The sequence below is a fragment of the Dromaius novaehollandiae genome, chromosome 3, assembly GCF_036370855.1.
Source record: "Dromaius novaehollandiae isolate bDroNov1 chromosome 3, bDroNov1.hap1, whole genome shotgun sequence".
Taxonomy (NCBI): Eukaryota; Metazoa; Chordata; class Aves; order Casuariiformes; family Dromaiidae; genus Dromaius; species Dromaius novaehollandiae.
The window spans coordinates 46,595,895-46,615,036 of NC_088100.1; the positions used below are offsets into that span (position 1 = coordinate 46,595,895).

General features: G+C 35.2%; 1 protein-coding gene across 2 annotated transcripts in view; it reads right to left on the reverse strand.

The window, feature by feature from the left end:
- Nucleotides 1-19,142, reverse strand: part of ASCC3 (activating signal cointegrator 1 complex subunit 3) — a 282,237-nt gene that overhangs the window by 250,393 nt on the left and 12,702 nt on the right. For both annotated transcript variants that reach the window (XM_064508824.1, XM_026122085.2), the window contains exons 2-4: nucleotides 14,410-14,553; nucleotides 13,471-13,621; nucleotides 6,894-7,477 (exon numbers count right to left, since the gene is read on the reverse strand). In XM_064508824.1, the coding sequence (XP_064364894.1) occupies nucleotides 6,894-7,477; nucleotides 13,471-13,621; nucleotides 14,410-14,499 (825 nt within the window). In that variant the 5' untranslated portion in view covers nucleotides 14,500-14,553. The remainder of the gene's footprint in view (nucleotides 1-6,893; nucleotides 7,478-13,470; nucleotides 13,622-14,409; nucleotides 14,554-19,142) is intronic.

Sequence of the window (19,142 nt, forward strand, 5' to 3'; positions counted from 1 at the left end):
CTCCAACCCCCCTGCTCAAAGCAAGGTCAGCAGTCAGGTTTGAATATGTCCAAGAATGGAGACTCCACAATCTCTCTGGACAACCTCCTCCAGAGTTTGACCCACCCTCACAGTAAAAAGTTTGTTCTTATGTTTAAATGGAATTTTCTGTACTTCAGTTTGTGCCCACTGCTGCTTGCCCTGTCACTGCATACTACTGAGAAGAGTCTGGCTCCATCTCCTTTACTTCACCGATCAGGTATTTATACACACTGATCAGATCCCCCCGAGCCTTCTCTTCTCCAGGCTAAACAGTCCCAGCTCTCTTGGCCTCTCCTTGTATGACCAGTCCCACAAGAATCAGCCCTTCGCTGGAGTCGCTCCAGTGTGTCCACACACTACACCAACCAGCACCTTTCATATTTTACTTGTTGGATTTTGCAGTTGAAGTATCTTATTGCTTAAAGAAGGGCAGTAAAATGAATAAGAACATAATGTCAATTTAAATGATACGGTTTCTTAATTTAGGAACTACAAATAGTTTTCATAGCTTTTGCTCTATGCTGCTTGCCTTCCTCCCCATTTTATAGGCATACTAAACTGACTATATCTATCAATGAGCAGTATTAGCAATAGAGGTAGAAGAAGTTTAGCTGATGGCAAGTCTTCTCCAGAGCAAAGGGGCAATACTGATCAAAACCTGACACAATTTATTTCATGACCAGACTATCATGTAAAATACAATATCAACTTTTTTTTTTTTAATTACAACTTTTCAATTTTAGGTGTGGGGGGAGAGGAAAAGGAGGCTTTGTTCAAATGAGAGGTGATAGCATCAGATAAAATAAGTGATGACAATCAAAGAACTGTGGGATTTTTCTGAAATATAATCACAAGAGTTGAAAGTGGAATTTCCCAGCTTCACAACATATTGTTTCCATGAAACACTGAGGAAAGTTGTCCCCTCAAAAGAAAAACAAAACACAACAGTAAACATTATCCAGGAAAATTTACTCAGTCTTACTTCCTTTGTTAGTGGACCAGTTTGTTGTGAACTATACTCATGGGAAGCAGTGTATTTTCCCCTTTATACTTAACTGATCTGGAAGGTGGTGATCCTACACTAGATTTGACTGACTAGATAGTAAAGACTTCTTAAGAAATGATAACAGAAAAAAACATATCATCTACTGCTATGCATTACTTTTAATTTTCTCACAGGCCCAAATCAGAGGATAACTCCTGTCTCTTTAATTTTAAAATAAAATTAACAATTTGTCTCTGGTTAAAAAAGAAGTATTTGATCTTGAATATACAGATAAGATGGCTAAGAAGAAAAACATAAAAAAGATAAAGATCACATTGAAGCTAGGAACAAAATTCAAAGAGCTCACTGTCCTTGCAGCTTCCATGCACAACAATCTTTCATAAACCTTCAAAAACTGTCACATGAAATTGTAGGTCAGGGAGCACACATCTATAAATGTAATTACACTGTGCCTGAAAAATAATATTGATATGATAGGAGAAAAGTTAAAAAGGAGATATTTTGGGGAAAAAACACTTGCAGGTAAATGAAGGATGGCATAAATATAGCATGAGCTATACATCAGTTGGTCTAATACTTTATCTAGAAAATGAATGACAGGTGTCTCACACCTGCACTTCATTTAAAACACTGCAATTTTCCACATGGGGACCTTTGCAAAATGAAAATAGAAGAATTATAAAGTTGGCAAGAAATGGCGAGAAACTGCCTGCAGGGAAAATGAAAGGCGAGGCAGTGTTGAAAGTGGGAAGTATCATCTGGAATAAAAGTTACAAGTGCAGTTCTTCGATGACCATTTTTAAAAATGATTTAAATGAAAGGACAACTGTAGCCTGGGAACAAATGATCAAAAAAAAAACAGCCCCAAATAAAGCTAGAATGTGAGCTAGAACAAGGGTTGTTTCTAACCATCTACCCAACAAGATTCTGGCACAGTCTGGACAGGAGAAGTTGGGACAAAGTATTTCACATTCATAAAAATGAATCTTCCTTAGTTTAAGATATTGTATCAATGACAGAAGAAGTCCCTTCTAAATTCCATGAAAGTTTAAAGAGAACTTGCTTTCCTTCACTCTTCTGCCACTTCTTTCTCAGGAAGGCAGGAGGCAGAAACAGAGGAGCTTCCTGCCAGTCAGTCCCCTTGCTTCTGATCCCGAAAGCATTTACAGGTTAGACCAACAAAGCATATTGGCAGACATTTGTGATGGGATTAGGGTAGGGCAACAGAAACAATGTAGATGAACTCAATTCAAGAAAAAGAAAAAAGCCAAAAGTGACAGAAGCAGAAAAAAAAAGTTACAGGCAGGATTCTCTGAAATAACAGAGCTCCACATGGAAGAGCATAGGGAAAAACATGTAAAAGCCTATTGCTACATCAAGACTATAGAGCAGCACAAATACCACACAAAAAAATTCATACTTCCTGAAACAGTAAAACTATCCATTGCTTCCATTCTAAAATAAGCATGAAACCATTGAATTTTAATCATAAAACTACAAATGCTGGCTCTAATAATTGAATATATTAATGAATAGCTCTATTAATGAATATATGTACAGTCAACTACTGACTTCTTTCTTTTGATCATATAAAGCCTATATTCTACAACCTGTACTTTTCTGACTTCAAATGTAGCCTTCAGGAAGGCTTCAGTATCTTGAAACTCTGTATTACTGCCCTTTGGTCTCTCACTGCAGTTCATATCACCTACATGTTCCCAAGTGCTTATGACAGAAAGGAAGAAACCACTTCACAAGTATGATCATGTACTTTTGCATCTAACTTTTTTGTAGGAATGATGAACAATGGATTATTCTTAGAAATACAATAGAAAGGGATACATTTGTTCCCCACTGTGACAGTTTGCAAGACAGCTGGGAGTGTATTTAATCGATGGAAGCCCTAGAAGCTATAGTTGAAGCACATGGGTATGTCACCTTCTCATGCAGTGAGCTACAAGACAGTGGAAACCATAAAGCAGATAGAAAAAGCCTAAGTAATAAATGTCATACATCTTAGAAAATAAGTGTATCATATGTATAAGTAAACATAAGTACTACGCACATAGTATGCAAACGAATACTTAGAATGTAATTTTCTTTTGTATTATAGCTCTGCTGTTTCACGTCATAGTCTAGCATTCTTTCTGTTCAATTATACAGCATTTAACATTATTTTGTCTGGAAAAAAACTGTCTAATCCAACACAATATGCTGAGTGACATCAGTGTATCTTAATTTTATTTGTGTGAAGTTCTTTCCTTAGTCTGAAATATGAATACATTTCACATTCTATGCAGTAGTAACTAGATCTTAACACGATTCTGATTCCACCAAGTCTTTTTCTCTAATTACTTTATCTCTGTAGGAAAACCTCTCTTTTTGTTATCATAAAGGGGTAATGCATCTCTCCACCACTGTAAAAATAGAAATCGACATCCCCAAAATATAACTCCAGAAATATTTTGTAGATAAACTATGACAAAAGTTCACAGGAGAAAGAGAAACACCCTCTGAGAATAACACAGTCTAACCAAAGGGGCTCTAAACAGCTTCAGCTACTTCCTGGTTACCCTGAGAGAAGTTGAGATCAAAGTTTCTAAGATGCCCCCAGATTCCTCAAGTCTTTATTCTGAAAGTGTCACATAGTAGAAACCGAGTACAAGAATTGAAGAATGCACAGTGTACTAGGTTTTAATAAAATAAGAAATAAAAAATAAAATAAACAGCAATGGTTAACACTGAACTCTATCGTTTGCCAGTGGCATTTTCCTCCTGTTTTTGAATAATGGGCTTGTTACATCATTATCATTTCATATTCATCATCAAAATCCGATATACGATAAAAAGCATGCCCTCATGTATCTGTCATGTAGTTTCACTGGACTTTTTGTCCCCTGTGAAAAACAAGTGTCCCATATACTTAGAAAGTAAGTTAGAACTCCCATTTCACTCTAAGCAAAAGAATTAATTTTCCTCTAATTAAGAGTCATGAGGAAGGTGTCACAGAGGAAAAAAACCTGTCCCATAGGAAGTGTGAAAGGTTCTTAAGCAGACAAAGCAAAGAACAGTATATTTCTTGTACCTAGCTGATCACTAACTATAGGCTACACAGTGATGGGAAAAGAAGCTTATTTCAATTTCTTTTAATTAGAAGTTCACTACATAGTTTAAAAAATATAAGCAATATGTCTCTATACATACATACAAAAGAAGGGAAGCCACCCCGAAATGAACTACAAATGCTCATATTCTTAGGGTGCTTTGGTAAGCAAAATTTATGAATTTTGATTAAAGATCAAATGAAATTATTTTCGAGAAGTTCACTCCCGATATCCTTACCACTAGCACATTCTTTTCTTGTTTATTAATAAACATAACAGTATCTTTCTAAACAGAACAGAGAAGGCACTGAATGGGCATCACTTTTAAAATATGCACATGTATTCTAAAGATCTGGATTTCATTTACAAAGAAATATCCTTTCATATGAATGGCCCTTTTTTCTTGGTTTATAGAGGACAAAAGAATTTCATAGAGCACGGAGGCTTTAGCATGCACACATCACCCCAATTAATGTAAGATTTCCAATATGCATGATCAAATACATACTTCTTATACTGTATCATATTGCAAGTTGATGACCTAGTTCCACAAAAGGGTTATCTTTAACCTAAAGAACACCATCTGCTCACAGTGATGCCACCAGCAAAATTGCTATAATGAAAAATCCCTAAGTGAAGGCAAAATCCAAAACCAGGAAAAAAAATTCTGTTCATGTTCTCTTACAGAGAACACAATACAAGTATCACCTAGTTTTTAACAAAAGGTGGTCTTATGTCCCCCATAGATATTGTGCATTGAGCAATGAATTAATGAGATGCAAAAAGCAACACGCTAACCATGCAGCATTTGTAGTCAACAGCAAAAAAGAGATCTTTACAACTTCAGAGAGGCATGGGGGGGAAAGAATGAGCAGAATGGGGAGAAAAATTATCTTTTTATTACTAAGAATTCTTAAAATCCAAAAAGATGCAGGTTTCAAATCAAGGGAAAGACCACTTTTTCTCTCCAGAAGAGACTATACAATCTTTTTTTCATATAATCAAACTAAAACTCCTGTAAAACCACAAAGAAAGATAATTTACCAGAAAGTCTTTGTTCTAAACACAAAAGAAAAGGAAGTCTTTGCTGATGATTTATATAAAAACTGCTGGCTTGCACTTTCTCCCAGTTGATCTGGGAGATCCATTATGATCATAATGTTTCAAAATAAAAATAACTATTTCTTCTTGCTTCAAGTGAAATATTTCAAGCATTTTCCTTAATATTCTACAAACTAAACTTAACTAAGCATTATGCAGAAGTACAGAAGTATTTCTTCATTCCCTGTGACTATATGTTAAAAGACATCCTTCAATATAGGAAAAAAAAAAAAAACATTTTGGAAATCTTTTCTTGTATCCAAATAATAAACTTCAAATCCCTAAGGCAAACGGGGATTTTTTCTATGTTCCATAGAACATAGCTCATTTTCTGCTTGTAGAAATGTGTAAGACTTTCAAAAAACTCTCAAAGATAATTGAATACAGTACAAATTAAGTCAGTCTCCCATTATGTTCAAGTTTAGGTTCTCAAATAGGAAGAAAACTTGTATGAAAAAATTCAGATACAGAAACTACCTCAAAGGAAACCCCGAGATGTACCATGAAGCATGGTCGCGACAAGCAATTGGTCAATTGCTCTCTTCTAACTACCAAACAAAACAACTTCAACAATTATGATATCATTATACATAGTTACTTAAACCAAAAATGGAGTATTCAGGTCTTCTGTCATTTTGTTTTAGTTAAGAAGAAGAAAAGCTGCATCTTTAATGACTAGCCTCCTGCAAGTTTTCATTATGCTAACTTTCGCAGGGTTGTCGATCTCTATGATCAGTAATATTTCTGTAGCAGATTGTCTGTATTTTAAATCATTCTGAAAAGTTGCTTATGGAGTTCCGAGTACTGAATTATTTTTAGGGGGGAAAACCGGGCAAGTTGGTAAAAGAAAATAAACATAACTGAGAAATGCACAGGAAAAGAGATGAAAGAAGTGATGAAGAAATGGCTGGAATTCATTCCCTTCCCCATTCAAAAAAGAGGGGTCACTGCTAGTCTTTAATCACGTATTTCCCTTTCCTGCCACTAGCTTTATCTTTCACTCCAGCCTCCTAGCAACTGTTCTCCCTCCTTTAAGCTTTCTTTGCTCTTCTCTTGATAACCCTTCCTTACCAAAAAAATAAAAGGAAATGAAATGAGAAAGTTTTAAAGTAGCGCTACTTTCCCAGTCCTCCAACCTTCCTTTCACTTCCTTTCCCTTTCAACAAACAGGAATGCTCTGAAACTAGAGTAGGAACCTGCCCAATATCAAAAAAGTTAACTTTGGTTATTTCTGTTTTATTTTTACTTTAATAAGAGCCTCACAAGCTCTCACACTTTGATACAGTTATATTTCATAACTATACTTCTAAATATCTATATGTTTACAGACTTCTTTTGCTCAAGATCTTTCAATGTAATAAAAATAGAAATTCTCTGGCTTAAAATAGCTACTGCTTAAAAAAAAAAAAAAAAAAAAAGTATGAAGAAGCTGGGCAAATGACCAGGAAAAATAATATTCTGTATGTTACAGGGGGAAGAGAGAATATGCACATAATATCCTTTCGTTTGGTGGATTAAGATGCTGTCAGATAATTTTTCTTAAGACAAAAACAAAACACAGACAAGACTTAAATGAAATATATTAGCGCAATCCAATATGAAATAATTTAATATTGTTTAAACATTTAAATAAATACAGTATGGTTAACATGCTACCGTACCTCATTCTGAAGTTCATCACCACTTTTGGTAGAAGCAAGCGTCTCATACAAAGTACAGCAGAGATCTTCTGTTGTTGGCCCTCCACGGGTACCTCTCTGAGATTCATTCAGATACTTTCCAACTTCACACCACAAAAAAGAATCATCTACTTTTTCTAAAGACTTGAGATCCGATTTCTCACCATAGCAATTCTGTAAGTGATCCAGCTGGTTATTCAGAAATTTCTTATAATCTAAACTTATAATTTTCTGTGCATCAGTCTCACCATTTACAGGCAGCTCCTCAGAGTGATCCAAACCATGCATGTCAAATGAAAACACTATATTTTTACCAAAGAACACTCTGTTATCACCATTTTGTTCTTCAGCCATCTGCATGAGGGCTGTAAGCTGTTCTTCAGTAAAGTGAGAAGCAATTCGACATGTGGCATTACAAGCTGCAGTAGCAGATGATGATGGAAAGGGCCCAAACATCTGCTTGATAGCCTTTGTCTCATCATGACCAACACATTCTTTCCTGTGAAATGTCTTGAAGAGAAAAACAGCTCCACTTTCAATTGCTTCTTGTCCATTTTCAGCTCCAACTGTTAAGGAAAACAAAAACAAACATAACTATACACACTTCAAACTAATTCTCCTCCATTGCCTATAACATAACTGTATTCAGTTTCCTGCAACAAATCTCAAAAACAGAGAAATGAAACAAAGACCATAAGTAGCAGCAGTGGTTGCAAAGTACTGAATGATAAAAAGTATAGAATAATAAAGCATCTGTCTTCATTATCCTCCTACTTACTAGAAATTCATATCAAGGATTACTAATGTTCTCTTATTTTTCAAGTAAGGGGAAGAAAACTTGCCTGAGGTCTGCAATTCACAATAGTATATTTATGAGCTTTTTATAGGTAAAAAAAATTTCCACTTTGTTTTCCACTTTTTATCAATGTTTAGCCACTGCCTAATCTGAATATTCATGATAGACTAAACATACAGAACCCAGCTGGGAAACACTACATTCTTGTTTCTACTACTACTACAGAATGTGTATTAATTGGAAAATTTGCCCAAAGAAATTAAAAGTCAGTGCATGAATTTAGAGTTACAGGCTACCTATATTAAATCATATTTTGAAAAATCAAAAAATATATTAGAAAAAAACACAATTTATCCCTCTTACATCAATATTCTCCAAGGTCCTTGAGGAAAACATAAGTAAACACACCATATAAAGAAGCAAAGTGTCACTACTAAACAAAACGTCATCAAGTATAGAAAATACATAAAGAGACAGCATACAGATTTTTAAGAGGACAACCTGCAAAATATTTTTCTAAATTTCAAAGATATGTCCTAAGAAGTCAAGTAGGTTATTCCAACTTTTTAAAGTAGAATTAGCTTTTCTTACAAGATTTCATAACTTCTTCTAAAACATTTTAAAAGCTTAACGTCAAGATTTACAAACAAAAGATCTCTTGATCTGGTCAAGTCTATAGTTATATTAGGATTGACTGGCAAAACTCCAACAGAGAACAGTATGATTTATCCCTGGTATGGCTAACTCAAAATGTTAAATGTTAGTTATATTAAAAGGAAAAATATTACCCATTTTTTTAAAATAACAATATTACCCATTTTTTAAAAACACCCAAATGGCACTTTTCAGAATAGAAAGATGGCCATTCTCTTTTCAGTATTCAAAACTACCTTCCGTCTGCCTTCTGCTATCTAAACAGTTATGATCCTATGTATTTGCTCTACTGTGTCTCCCTTTATGACCATTAAAAAAATAAATAAATAAATAAAAACACACTTACTGAAATCAGTGGGAAGATTACTAATTACTTCTATATAGTTAGTTGAGACCTGATTCGAAGCAAGTTAGGTTCAACCCTAGCAAAGCAAGGGCTTTCTCCCCAACAACATAACAGGAAAAAGCTAAAGAAGTTCAGCATAAACAGATGGAACAAGACTGAAAAACTGAAAACATAACATGTAAACAAAGGTGTCTAAAAATTCACTACCTCTCTTGAACTTCCATATGGTGCACTCTGAAGAGCTTAAAAGTGCATGGAGGGGATTGTAGGTGATACTTACATGATAATTAGGTGCACAGCTAATTATCTTCCCTAATTACCTTGGAGGATAAGCTATATAAAAATAAGTACACACACACACTATACGTACATAAATATGTCTCAATGGAAAGTGGTGATTCAGCCTCCCTCTTGGCATTAACTACATAGAAATCACAGCAAAAAACTAGTCTGAAAACTCAGAGACCTAATTTGGCTGCATGAGCCTCACTCTTATATTCCTAACGTATAAATAGATATCATTATTTAAAAGCCAGTTGTCTTTGAACATAAGTAAATGTCACTAAGTTAAAAGAACACTTTTACTGAAAGATTCCAGTAAAGTTCTTAGGTTCATTACATGCTAATTCTCCTTATTATCAGTGTTTCCTATTCATGGAAGTGTATCTGAAGAGACACTCCCTCCCTTCCAGTGCAAAGAGCCATCGAAGCTAACAAAAGATGCAGCACTTGAAGCTACTTTCTTTCTTTTTCCTTTTTAAGCCAATCATATCATAAAAAAAAAAAAACAAAAAAAACAAAAAAAACCCCCACTTTATTTTCCCCCTCGAGTCAATCGTTATTAAAGTATCTGTGGCCTGAGTTGAGATTTTATTTCCTTCAAATTAAGCTAAAAAAGGCACACAAAGCCAATTCACTTTTCCTACAGTACACTTCTGATGATGATTGTTGGAACATTATTTCCCGTCCTTGTGCCTCAGTCACTGCAATCTGTTCTACTGGTTTGTGCCTCCATGACATTATGCATCCTTACTCTGTTCAGAACTGCCAAAGCTAATGGTCTCTCTCTAACTTGTTCTGACTAAATAATCATGCATTTGTTTTCATTTGTTTTGTCTTTTCCACTCCATCAAACTAAAATTTACCGTTGTTTCTCTCAGGGCTTTCAATTTGCTCTACCCACCTATTTCACCATTGCTGATACTAAAACACGAAAAAAATTATAAAGTTTTTGCAGCTATCTTTGGAAAACACTGAAAATCATGACACTGTCATTAATACAGAAAACGCAAATCTGTCAAATTTTTTTCATAGATAACATTCACAGTTAAGAATGGCAGATCATCCATTTTGCTTATAACCTTTTTCTTTCCCACCAGACATTTAGTCCTACTTTCTATACTTCATATGGTTTTACCTGTTATATTGTAAACTTCACAGTCATTATGCATTTGTCAGCCTTAGCCAAGCCAACGTTTCATTGTATTATCTCTTATGATTAAATTATAAGCATTGGATGTTTAAACAGCTATGCACATTCCCCCGCCCCCTTAGCCCAAGGTGCTTGTTATGGATGTACCTGTTCAGATTAAGGGAGATAATACTGCCAAATCTCTCCATAGCTCTGACTGACCTAGTCTGCTGTGCCTAGTTGGTAGTTGTACCAGGTCCTTACTTAAATCTCATCTTTCCTCTTCCAGGTGAGTTTCATGTTTATGTGCAAGATATACACTGCAATGCTTCCTACATGAGCTACTTTCCCTCAAAAATGCATACTGAGTTTTAGGTTATGTTACTTACAAAAAGTTACCACAATATCTAAAATGAGGACAAGTATAGAAACCAACTAAGCATGCTACTGACTAAGAAAAAAAAAAATCACTATATAAGAGCTGTTTGAATTGCCAGAAGGGAAACCAAATTTAAGTTCAGATTCACTAAAATAAAATATTTAGCATATTAGTAGTGAACTACATTCCAACAAAAGAGGTGAATAAGATTGCATGTATTCTTGTGAAAACTTCTAAGAAAGTTATTTTTATCACTGGAAACTGTCCTATCTTTGGCTGTCATCAAAAAATTCCCCCTCCCTCAACCTGTTAGGATGATGATAGGGTGGACACATATGTAGGAAACCCAGGAATTGGGAATGGCAGAAAAAGGTGTTACAGACAAGTTGTTTATTTGGGAGGGATAAAGGGTGGCAAAAATAAGAGTCAAGAAGTGAGAAAAGGAAAAATAAGGTCTGCAAATGATGAAATGGGGGCTGTCCAGGGGTAATCATCAGGTAACCCGTACTGGATCACCATAGCCTGGAGCAGGACAATAAACCAGACTTGCTGTTCTGGCCACACCATGTGCATCAGCCTTGTTTCCATGGTCAAGAAGACTGGTGGCCAGTTTGCATCTTTGCTTGATGGTAAGTGAGCATGCAGGACAGATGGATCAAGCACCCCAGTTAACACTGTTTCAGTGCCTGTTCCAGGCCCGATGGTATTGACACTTTTCTAACATCCTAATGTCATTCTAACAAAATCTGAATTGATCGCGTCAGAGAATAGAAGTAAGAGAAATAAAGAGAACTTTTAAAAGTCACATCAATAGTACGTTATTTAAACGGAGCGCTGAAAAAAAAAAACAATCTTTTTTTCTGTTTAACAAATACTCTGTTCATACAGACATTCATCTAGTTCCACTACTCATCTAGTTCATCTAGTCTACATTTACCAAGAAGGATTTTTTGAACAGGAAAACTATGCTAATACCTTTAGTCCTCTCCTTCCCATCACAGATGTGTCTCAAACCTGCCTTTACAACTGCAGCACAGCAATAAAAAAAACTCCTAATGACAACTAAAGGAGGGTGAATTGCTGAAGTTGTGTGGGCAATCTCAAAATTAAAAAAAAAAAAAGGTGCTGTAAGTTAGGTAACAATTATTTCTTCGATCAGTTATCAATACAGACTGCACCTTTTCCATAATAACTTTCGACATCCAAAGTTGATGCAAACAACAGAGAAACAAATTACAGTTAGGTTTTGGGGCATATGCACTCCAAAGCGCCCCAAGCATTCAACATGGCCTGATGCCAGACAGAGATTTTTGGAGGACGCTGCAGCTACCTTCCTGAGAGTGCTTCATCCTATGAAAGGCAGCACCCCTAGAGCCGGAAGGTGGGCAGCTGTGCGTTCAGGAATCAGGCCTCCTCAGTGCACTGCGGAGCACATGTACTCTGTAGTATGCAGACAGCCAAAGAGACAGGGAGTTTACCGTTACCCTTCAATTGTAGGAGTCAACTAGTCAAACTAGTTGAATGCCTAAAGGTAGATAGCATGCCACTCGGAAGTCATTTCTTAGTGACTATCAAGCCCTATTAGTAGCATGCAGCAGATTTTTTTCCTACCCCTAAGATGGCTCAAATCACATCTCACACGAGTTTCCTCAAAACCTTGCACATCACAATTGCCAGCTGAAATACTTTTATTGAAACAGACGCATGAGTTGAGAATGGAGGCAGAAAGATGGCCCTTCCTAGAGGGCTCTCCGTCTTAGAAAGACGGACAGCCACACACTTAACATCTGGCCTGAAGACATTAAATTCTGCTAACAGCACACTTGTATTAAAAAACAGAATAAAAACAAAATTAGGGCCAAATCTGGAAAAATAACAGCATATCATGTTTATGATATGGAAGGAATAAAGTAGATGAGATTTATAACACCTGTACCTTCAGATAACTTTAAAATATTTTTGTCAGTGATCTGAGAAATACTTGGAATTTTTATTCTGATGACTCACTAAAGAAATGCACCATAACAACCATTAATAGCTTTAACAGACAGATTCTGTGCAATCATATAGCACGACACATTATTACATGCTGGACACAAATAACTTAGCTAGTGTTTTTTGAAAGTCTGCTTTCAGATGCTTATTTCTTTCTTAATTTGTTAGTTGTTTTGCATTTCCAAAGGAATTACTGGGAAAGAGCGAGATAGGTTAACATTCGTATTGTGAGAAAAAGCCTCTGAACTGTAATGCCAAAAAAAAAAAAAAAAAAAAAAAAAAAAAAAGCAAATATATTTATGCATCTTAATTCCCCCAAGTTATTTACTTAGGGTTCTGTTTAAGATATTTCAAACATAACCTGAAAAGAAATTAAGATGGATCTATTACACTTAAATTAAAAATTCTTAAATGTGTAGCAGCTCTTGCTACAGCTTGAGCCATATGCTTAGTTTCTGAGCTGATGAAATTAAATTCTGCTAATAGCACATGCTGAAAGTTTCATCAGAAAAGCCTGTAGATCAAAATCTAAGTTTCTAACCCTAAGTTTTCATGCTTCATTAGTTATAATATAGGATTGTTTTAAAAGCTTAATTCCAAATGAGTGCAGTTTTTTTTATTAATTTCTCTCAACACAAAACAGTCCTTCAAGCAGAAAGCATTTTTAAAATTTCTACCTGCCTAGCAATCCAATTTTTCATCATAATTTGATCACAACTGATCACAAACAGACATCACATAAAAATACTATCAGAAGCAAGAATATCAACATAAAAATGCAATCATATTTTAAACTAAAAGAGAAGACCAAATCTAAATTGTATGTATACGTATCAGATTAACTGGAATTTCCAACATATTTCAGGGCAAGACTGGAGACAAGGTAGAAATGAAATTGTATTAGTATGTAAGTACGCAGGTAGACACCAGTTGCAAAAAAACAGTCCATTATTAGACTACTTGAGAATTAAAACATACCTATTTGTTTTGCAGCTTGTAATATAGCTTTTAAATCCCCATTAACACTTTGGTGTTCTTTCTTGTCTAAATTGTCATCAACAAACTTTATTATCTTCTTCCACGTAAGACCAGATGTCAGCAACTGTTCTTGTAGTTTTGATCTTTTAGTCTAAAAATGGAAAATAGTTGAATGTACTTTTTATTTCAAATTGCTAAGCGGTCCCTTTAAAGAATACCAGATACAAAACCCCAAACCTTTCCAATATTCCATTTGATTACAATGTAGTAACGACTGCAAGTCATTTCTCTATTACCTCTTCTTTACACTCTTACTTGAGGGTAAGACAAGGAGGAACACATGAACTACTGTATTTTTCAAAGGGAGAATTCTCCGTAAAGCAATAATCTGGCAATTTCCAGAGAGTTTTACAGCTTCCAGGATTCCAATTTAATTTCAAATTACAGGTTTCCACAATGCATATACTATTTTTAATGCATTATTCTCATGAAAAAAAAAAGTATCTAAATTCATTATATTTAAATTTATTCTAAACCATCAGCCAATAGGAGTCCAAAGTATCAATATCTGAAGGCAGAAAATTTGATGCTCTGGCTCTGCATAAGCTCAGGCTAAAAACATACAAGCCCAGCCCAACTTCAGTCATAGCTGCCTGAAACACAAAATAACAGAGCTCTACTAATACAGCCAACCTATCCTATCTAAATAGCACGCTCTGAATATAAGGGCCTAGAACAAATCACATCACTAAAGCAAATATAACTTTGAGTGAGGAAACTACGAAGGAACACACAACTAGCTATACTCACTCTGCCCAGCCTTGCTTGTCTAATCTTACGAAATAGCAGTCTAAATTAAGGAAACTAACAATTTCTACCATATATTCAGATATTTAACAATTATGCTCTAAAAAAGAAGAAAAACCCTTTTATCTTTACCATTAAGTCTCCCAGTTCTTCACTATAATCATCATGTTTAGTGACATTTGAAAAGGACCGTAAAGCGCCTGTAAGACGAGGTAAGGCCATCTATCACTCATTCAGTGATCCATAGGATGAGAAATTAAATCCCACCTCGAGGACCTAAATGAGAACAAAAGAAAAAACATGGTTTTGTTAATGCTGTAAATATAAATTGACATCAGAAAACTGTTTTTGAGCAAACAGAACTGGGCTGGCACTTCAAATAAACAAGTTAAAAATCTGCCTCAAAATGCTTATAAGCAAAAGCCAATAAAATGTAAGCAAAGGGCACAAACAGCGAGCATAAATGATCAAATGAGCTGGTTACTCGGTATGTTTTTCTTTTCTCTCTTCCCTAATGTAAAGTTATCAGCAATAAGACACAGTGGCAATTATTCTCTTAACACTGCTAACACAAGAGTACTATAGTGATATCTACATAATTAAACTTTATCTCCAAACAGTAATAAGTGATTACAATCTATGTGAAGATTTCTTCTGAACCAGCACACAGTGGTAGTTCTCAGTTCATTAACTGCCTCCAGCACTGATAAAGAGATTTTCTTTTTGACAATTGCTTAATGATTTTTAAACAGCAAAACAAGCAAAGAAAATTAAGACAAAAAAAAAGATCATAATATGTATATCATCGAGCTGTGACAAGAAACAAAAAAGTAATAGCACAAAACTGGGAAAGGAATGCCTCAGGATGTTTTTTATCTCACAACCGCACACACATACATACATTTATACAGCACTGTACTCTTTCCAGGATTACAGCTTATTTAGGGACATTTTATTTCCTGTGCGAAAGAGGCTCATATCTGCAGAGCATAACACATCTGTTCTCCATCCTAAACTGTACTCAGCCTAAGCCTTCTTACAGAAACTACTCTCGAAGTTGTTTAGTTTTGAAAAGTGCCCACAACTGAATTGTTTAATGAGCTACAATTCACAGCTACAGTCTCTGGTGGTAACAAATAGATACAGATTTAGATGATTTTTGAAACAATTAATGATACCATAAGCTTAGTGATATGCATCCTTCTTAGCACGTCTGAAGACTGTCAGCCACTCAGAATTGAACAGCTTAAAAAAAAGGTAAGAAAGTGAATTTCTTTTATTTTTACAATCATATAATGAACAAAACCCCCTGCTTTAATTATCCTTAACACTTTTCTTCATTTAATGAATATTTTTTATTTTCGTTACTAACTTTGCAATAAAACCCAAAAAGAAATCCAGATGCAGTGTTCCAGTCACAGAGAGAGAAGTGTCACTGACTTGGCAGGTCTCTCTGCTTTACTGACTGGCATTTTGAATAAAAGCCATCAAAACAGGAAAAAAAATAAAAAACAAAAAAACCCCACAGGTTACCTGCTCTCATATAAAGCTCACTGATGTAGACATCTGCCTAAATCACACTGCCTTTAGACTGGATTGGCTACTGCTCCTCTTCCCACAGCCACCATAAGGCTAACAAATTCCCATGCTAACAAACAAAACATAAGGCTAACAATTCACATGCTCTGATTTGACAGAAATGCACGTTTGCCAACAACCTGATCTGAAACATCTGTACTACCAAACGATCCTGCAAAGGTCTGCTTGTTTTTGGAACAAGGACCTAAAAGGCAGCAGCAATTAAATCCAATTAAATTAAATTTAGCAGGACCTATACGCAGAGATGCAAGATGAACTTTCACGATCTTTCTCCCCATTCCCCCTCAAGAAAAAGTATGAGAATATTTCATGTTTGTAGAGGAACAAGTCATATGGGAATCCAACCTTGAGATCAGTGATAAAAATATGATAAAAATACTTTTTTTGCTATCAGATAAGGACAATTTGGACACATTCTGCTAACACATTTTAAGAAAAGGAACTGAAGTTTGGAGATTCCTAGCATTATCTCAGATTTCTTGTCTCTTTAAAACAACAACAAAATTTGGAGATTCCTAGCATTATCTCAGATTTCTTGTCTCTTTAAAACAACAACAAAAAAAAGCAACTTTTCAAGCAACTTCTGTTTCTAAAGCAGGAAGTATAATATCCACCCTTTAAAGCTTTGTAAAGATGAGAGGCAATATCTTTTAAAGATTATTTTACTTCTTTTAAAAATGAACATTACTTTAACTTTGAAACTTTTTATGACGGAAAGTAAGATATAAAAGGACATTCTACTTAACTAAAACAAAATTCAGATATAAAACCATTCAAACATTACTGTTTGAAGGTAAACCTAAAAGTAAATGCAGATCGTAATCTCAGAAGGTCTTTTTCATTATATTGAAAAGTATATAAAATTGCTGCCTATGTTACAAAAGTAATGGAGAAGTCTTCTACTTTGTATCTTCACCAACTACTTAAGTTTTCTTCCCGCTCCTGCCTTTCCTATTTTTTCCCATAAGCAAGAAACAGACCTGCCTCCTCCTCTGCACCACTGGAAGGTTTCAGGGAATATGGTCAGATTTACTTAATCCCTATGCACTATTTAACAAAACAAGACAATTGCCCAGCAGGGCTAAGAGTAGAGGATTGCTCACAAGTGAGACCTTAATTTTCAGGTTAAACACAAATCTTTCTTTACTTTACTTTTGATGGAATAATGCAGCACTCCAGTAGCTTAAAGAGGCAGCTTCTGTAAGCTCTGGTATTTGGTTTGTTGTGTGCTCTTTAAAAACTCACAGCAGTCATTCTGCTTAACCTACTTATGGCGTATTAAGCCATGCCATCAGGTTTTGCCTATGTTCTCTGTAATTATTTAAAATATCATAAAGTTCTTTGCTGTCTCTGTAAACTTCTCATTTATAAAACTTAGAAGCTACTACTGCATACCAATCTAATCAAAGAGCACTATAAAGAAAAAGAGGGTTTAGACATTGGCAATTAACAGCAACTTGCTATTGACCAAACGGTATTTGGATCAAATGGCATTTTCACTTTTATTAGAGAACAAAATGGAGCCATTTCACATTAAAAGAAAACCAAAAAGACAAGTGATATCCCAGTCATAAGGCAATGCTAAAAATATAGGGCCGATGCAATAACTTGGGGAGGGGTTGCATTTTAAAGGCATTTAAAAAAAAATTAAAATAAATGTTAACACAGTATTATCTCATTCAAACACAAAAGCAGCAAACCACAGGGACATGCTAAGACATTTAACATATGTTCACACACAGAATGATTCATTTCTTTACATTAGTATGCAAGAAAAAAATCCACACCTTAAAGTATTAAATTTTACCGACATGAATACATTTTAGAATTACTACAATTAACCTCAGCATCTTGATTAATACAAAGGTAAACTTCATATTTTAATTACAAATAAGTCACAGTATTTTAAAGACGCAATCAAATTCTATTTGGTATGCCTTTTTCACTGCCATTTTTAAGAAAAAAGAGCTATATGAAAGAGCTATTTTAAAACAATGAAAACATTTGTATTAGAGTCACTTTAACTTCTTATCCAAGCAAGTTTGATGCAGACAGTACAGATACGGCACAAGGCAATAAAGTTGACAGCTACAGATAATAATAAGGCCTGAGACATTAACCATAAGCAGCAAGCCAGCACAAGATACTACAATCATTTAACATTTTCAGACTTTATTTTGGGCTTTCACAGACAGTGGCATATGACTTTTATATAAAAGGATGCAATAACAATCGTGTACTTTCAGATATCTAATTTTCTGCAAAAGGCACAGACATCACACTGGATTATTTTTAATTTATCTAGGTTGAATGTTGCTGATCTCCAGTCAAGACCTGGTCAATCTTTGAAAGGGAGATGTCAAGGTTAAGGTACATGTACTCAGGAAGAAACAGTGTCTGCTTGATACACAGTATTCATCCCAGTAAATATTAGAATTTAAATAACTGCTTCAGCACAAGGAAGAGGCATGGTAGTGCCTCTGTATGCTGTCATCGATGTAAGAGACAATTTCGGGATCTTAATTATATGAGTCACACACACACACACAAAAAGGAATTACAAGCCATACATTCAAAAGACTCTTAATCTTTCCAGATTCTCTCTCACAAAGTCTTAGCCACATAGGAGGGACTGAGCATCAGCTGCCTAAAACTGCGGCTGGATAGGCATTTCCTGTGATTCCATCCAAGACATCGGTTCGGCAGCATCTCAAAATAGCATGCTCATTTTAGATGTGCTCTGAGATCATTATTGAGCATAGCTGTGGCTTCTAAAAAACTTTTTTCGGAATAACTCATCTTTCTTTTCTAAGAACATAAGATACAGGTCCACTGTTAGACTGAGAAATGTCTGCACTGTTATACCCAATCACCTTCATTTGTTCATTCCCCAAGCAAGGTGAGCCATAAACTGTGTACCTATATCAAGGCTGAAAGTCTTGCCTTACATGTGAAGAGATGTACTGTATGAGAATCTCCAACTTCAACCAACGTATGTAAACTGCATGTCCATTAAAACATGGCATGAGCCACAGATATAAGGGATTTTTCTTTGTTTGTTTTAGCTTTACAGTGGGTTCACTCAGCTTACTCCTTTGACATCATGCCATTAACAGAGATTAACAACCCCAGCAGTTCATATTTCTTCATTCCAAAAAAAGTTTGCCACTGAGGAAAAAGCAGTAGTTGTGTAGAAGGCGAATATGGATGTGTGTGTCCAAAGAGAGGAACAGAAGGATGAAATAATAATTAAATGAAAAAAACAA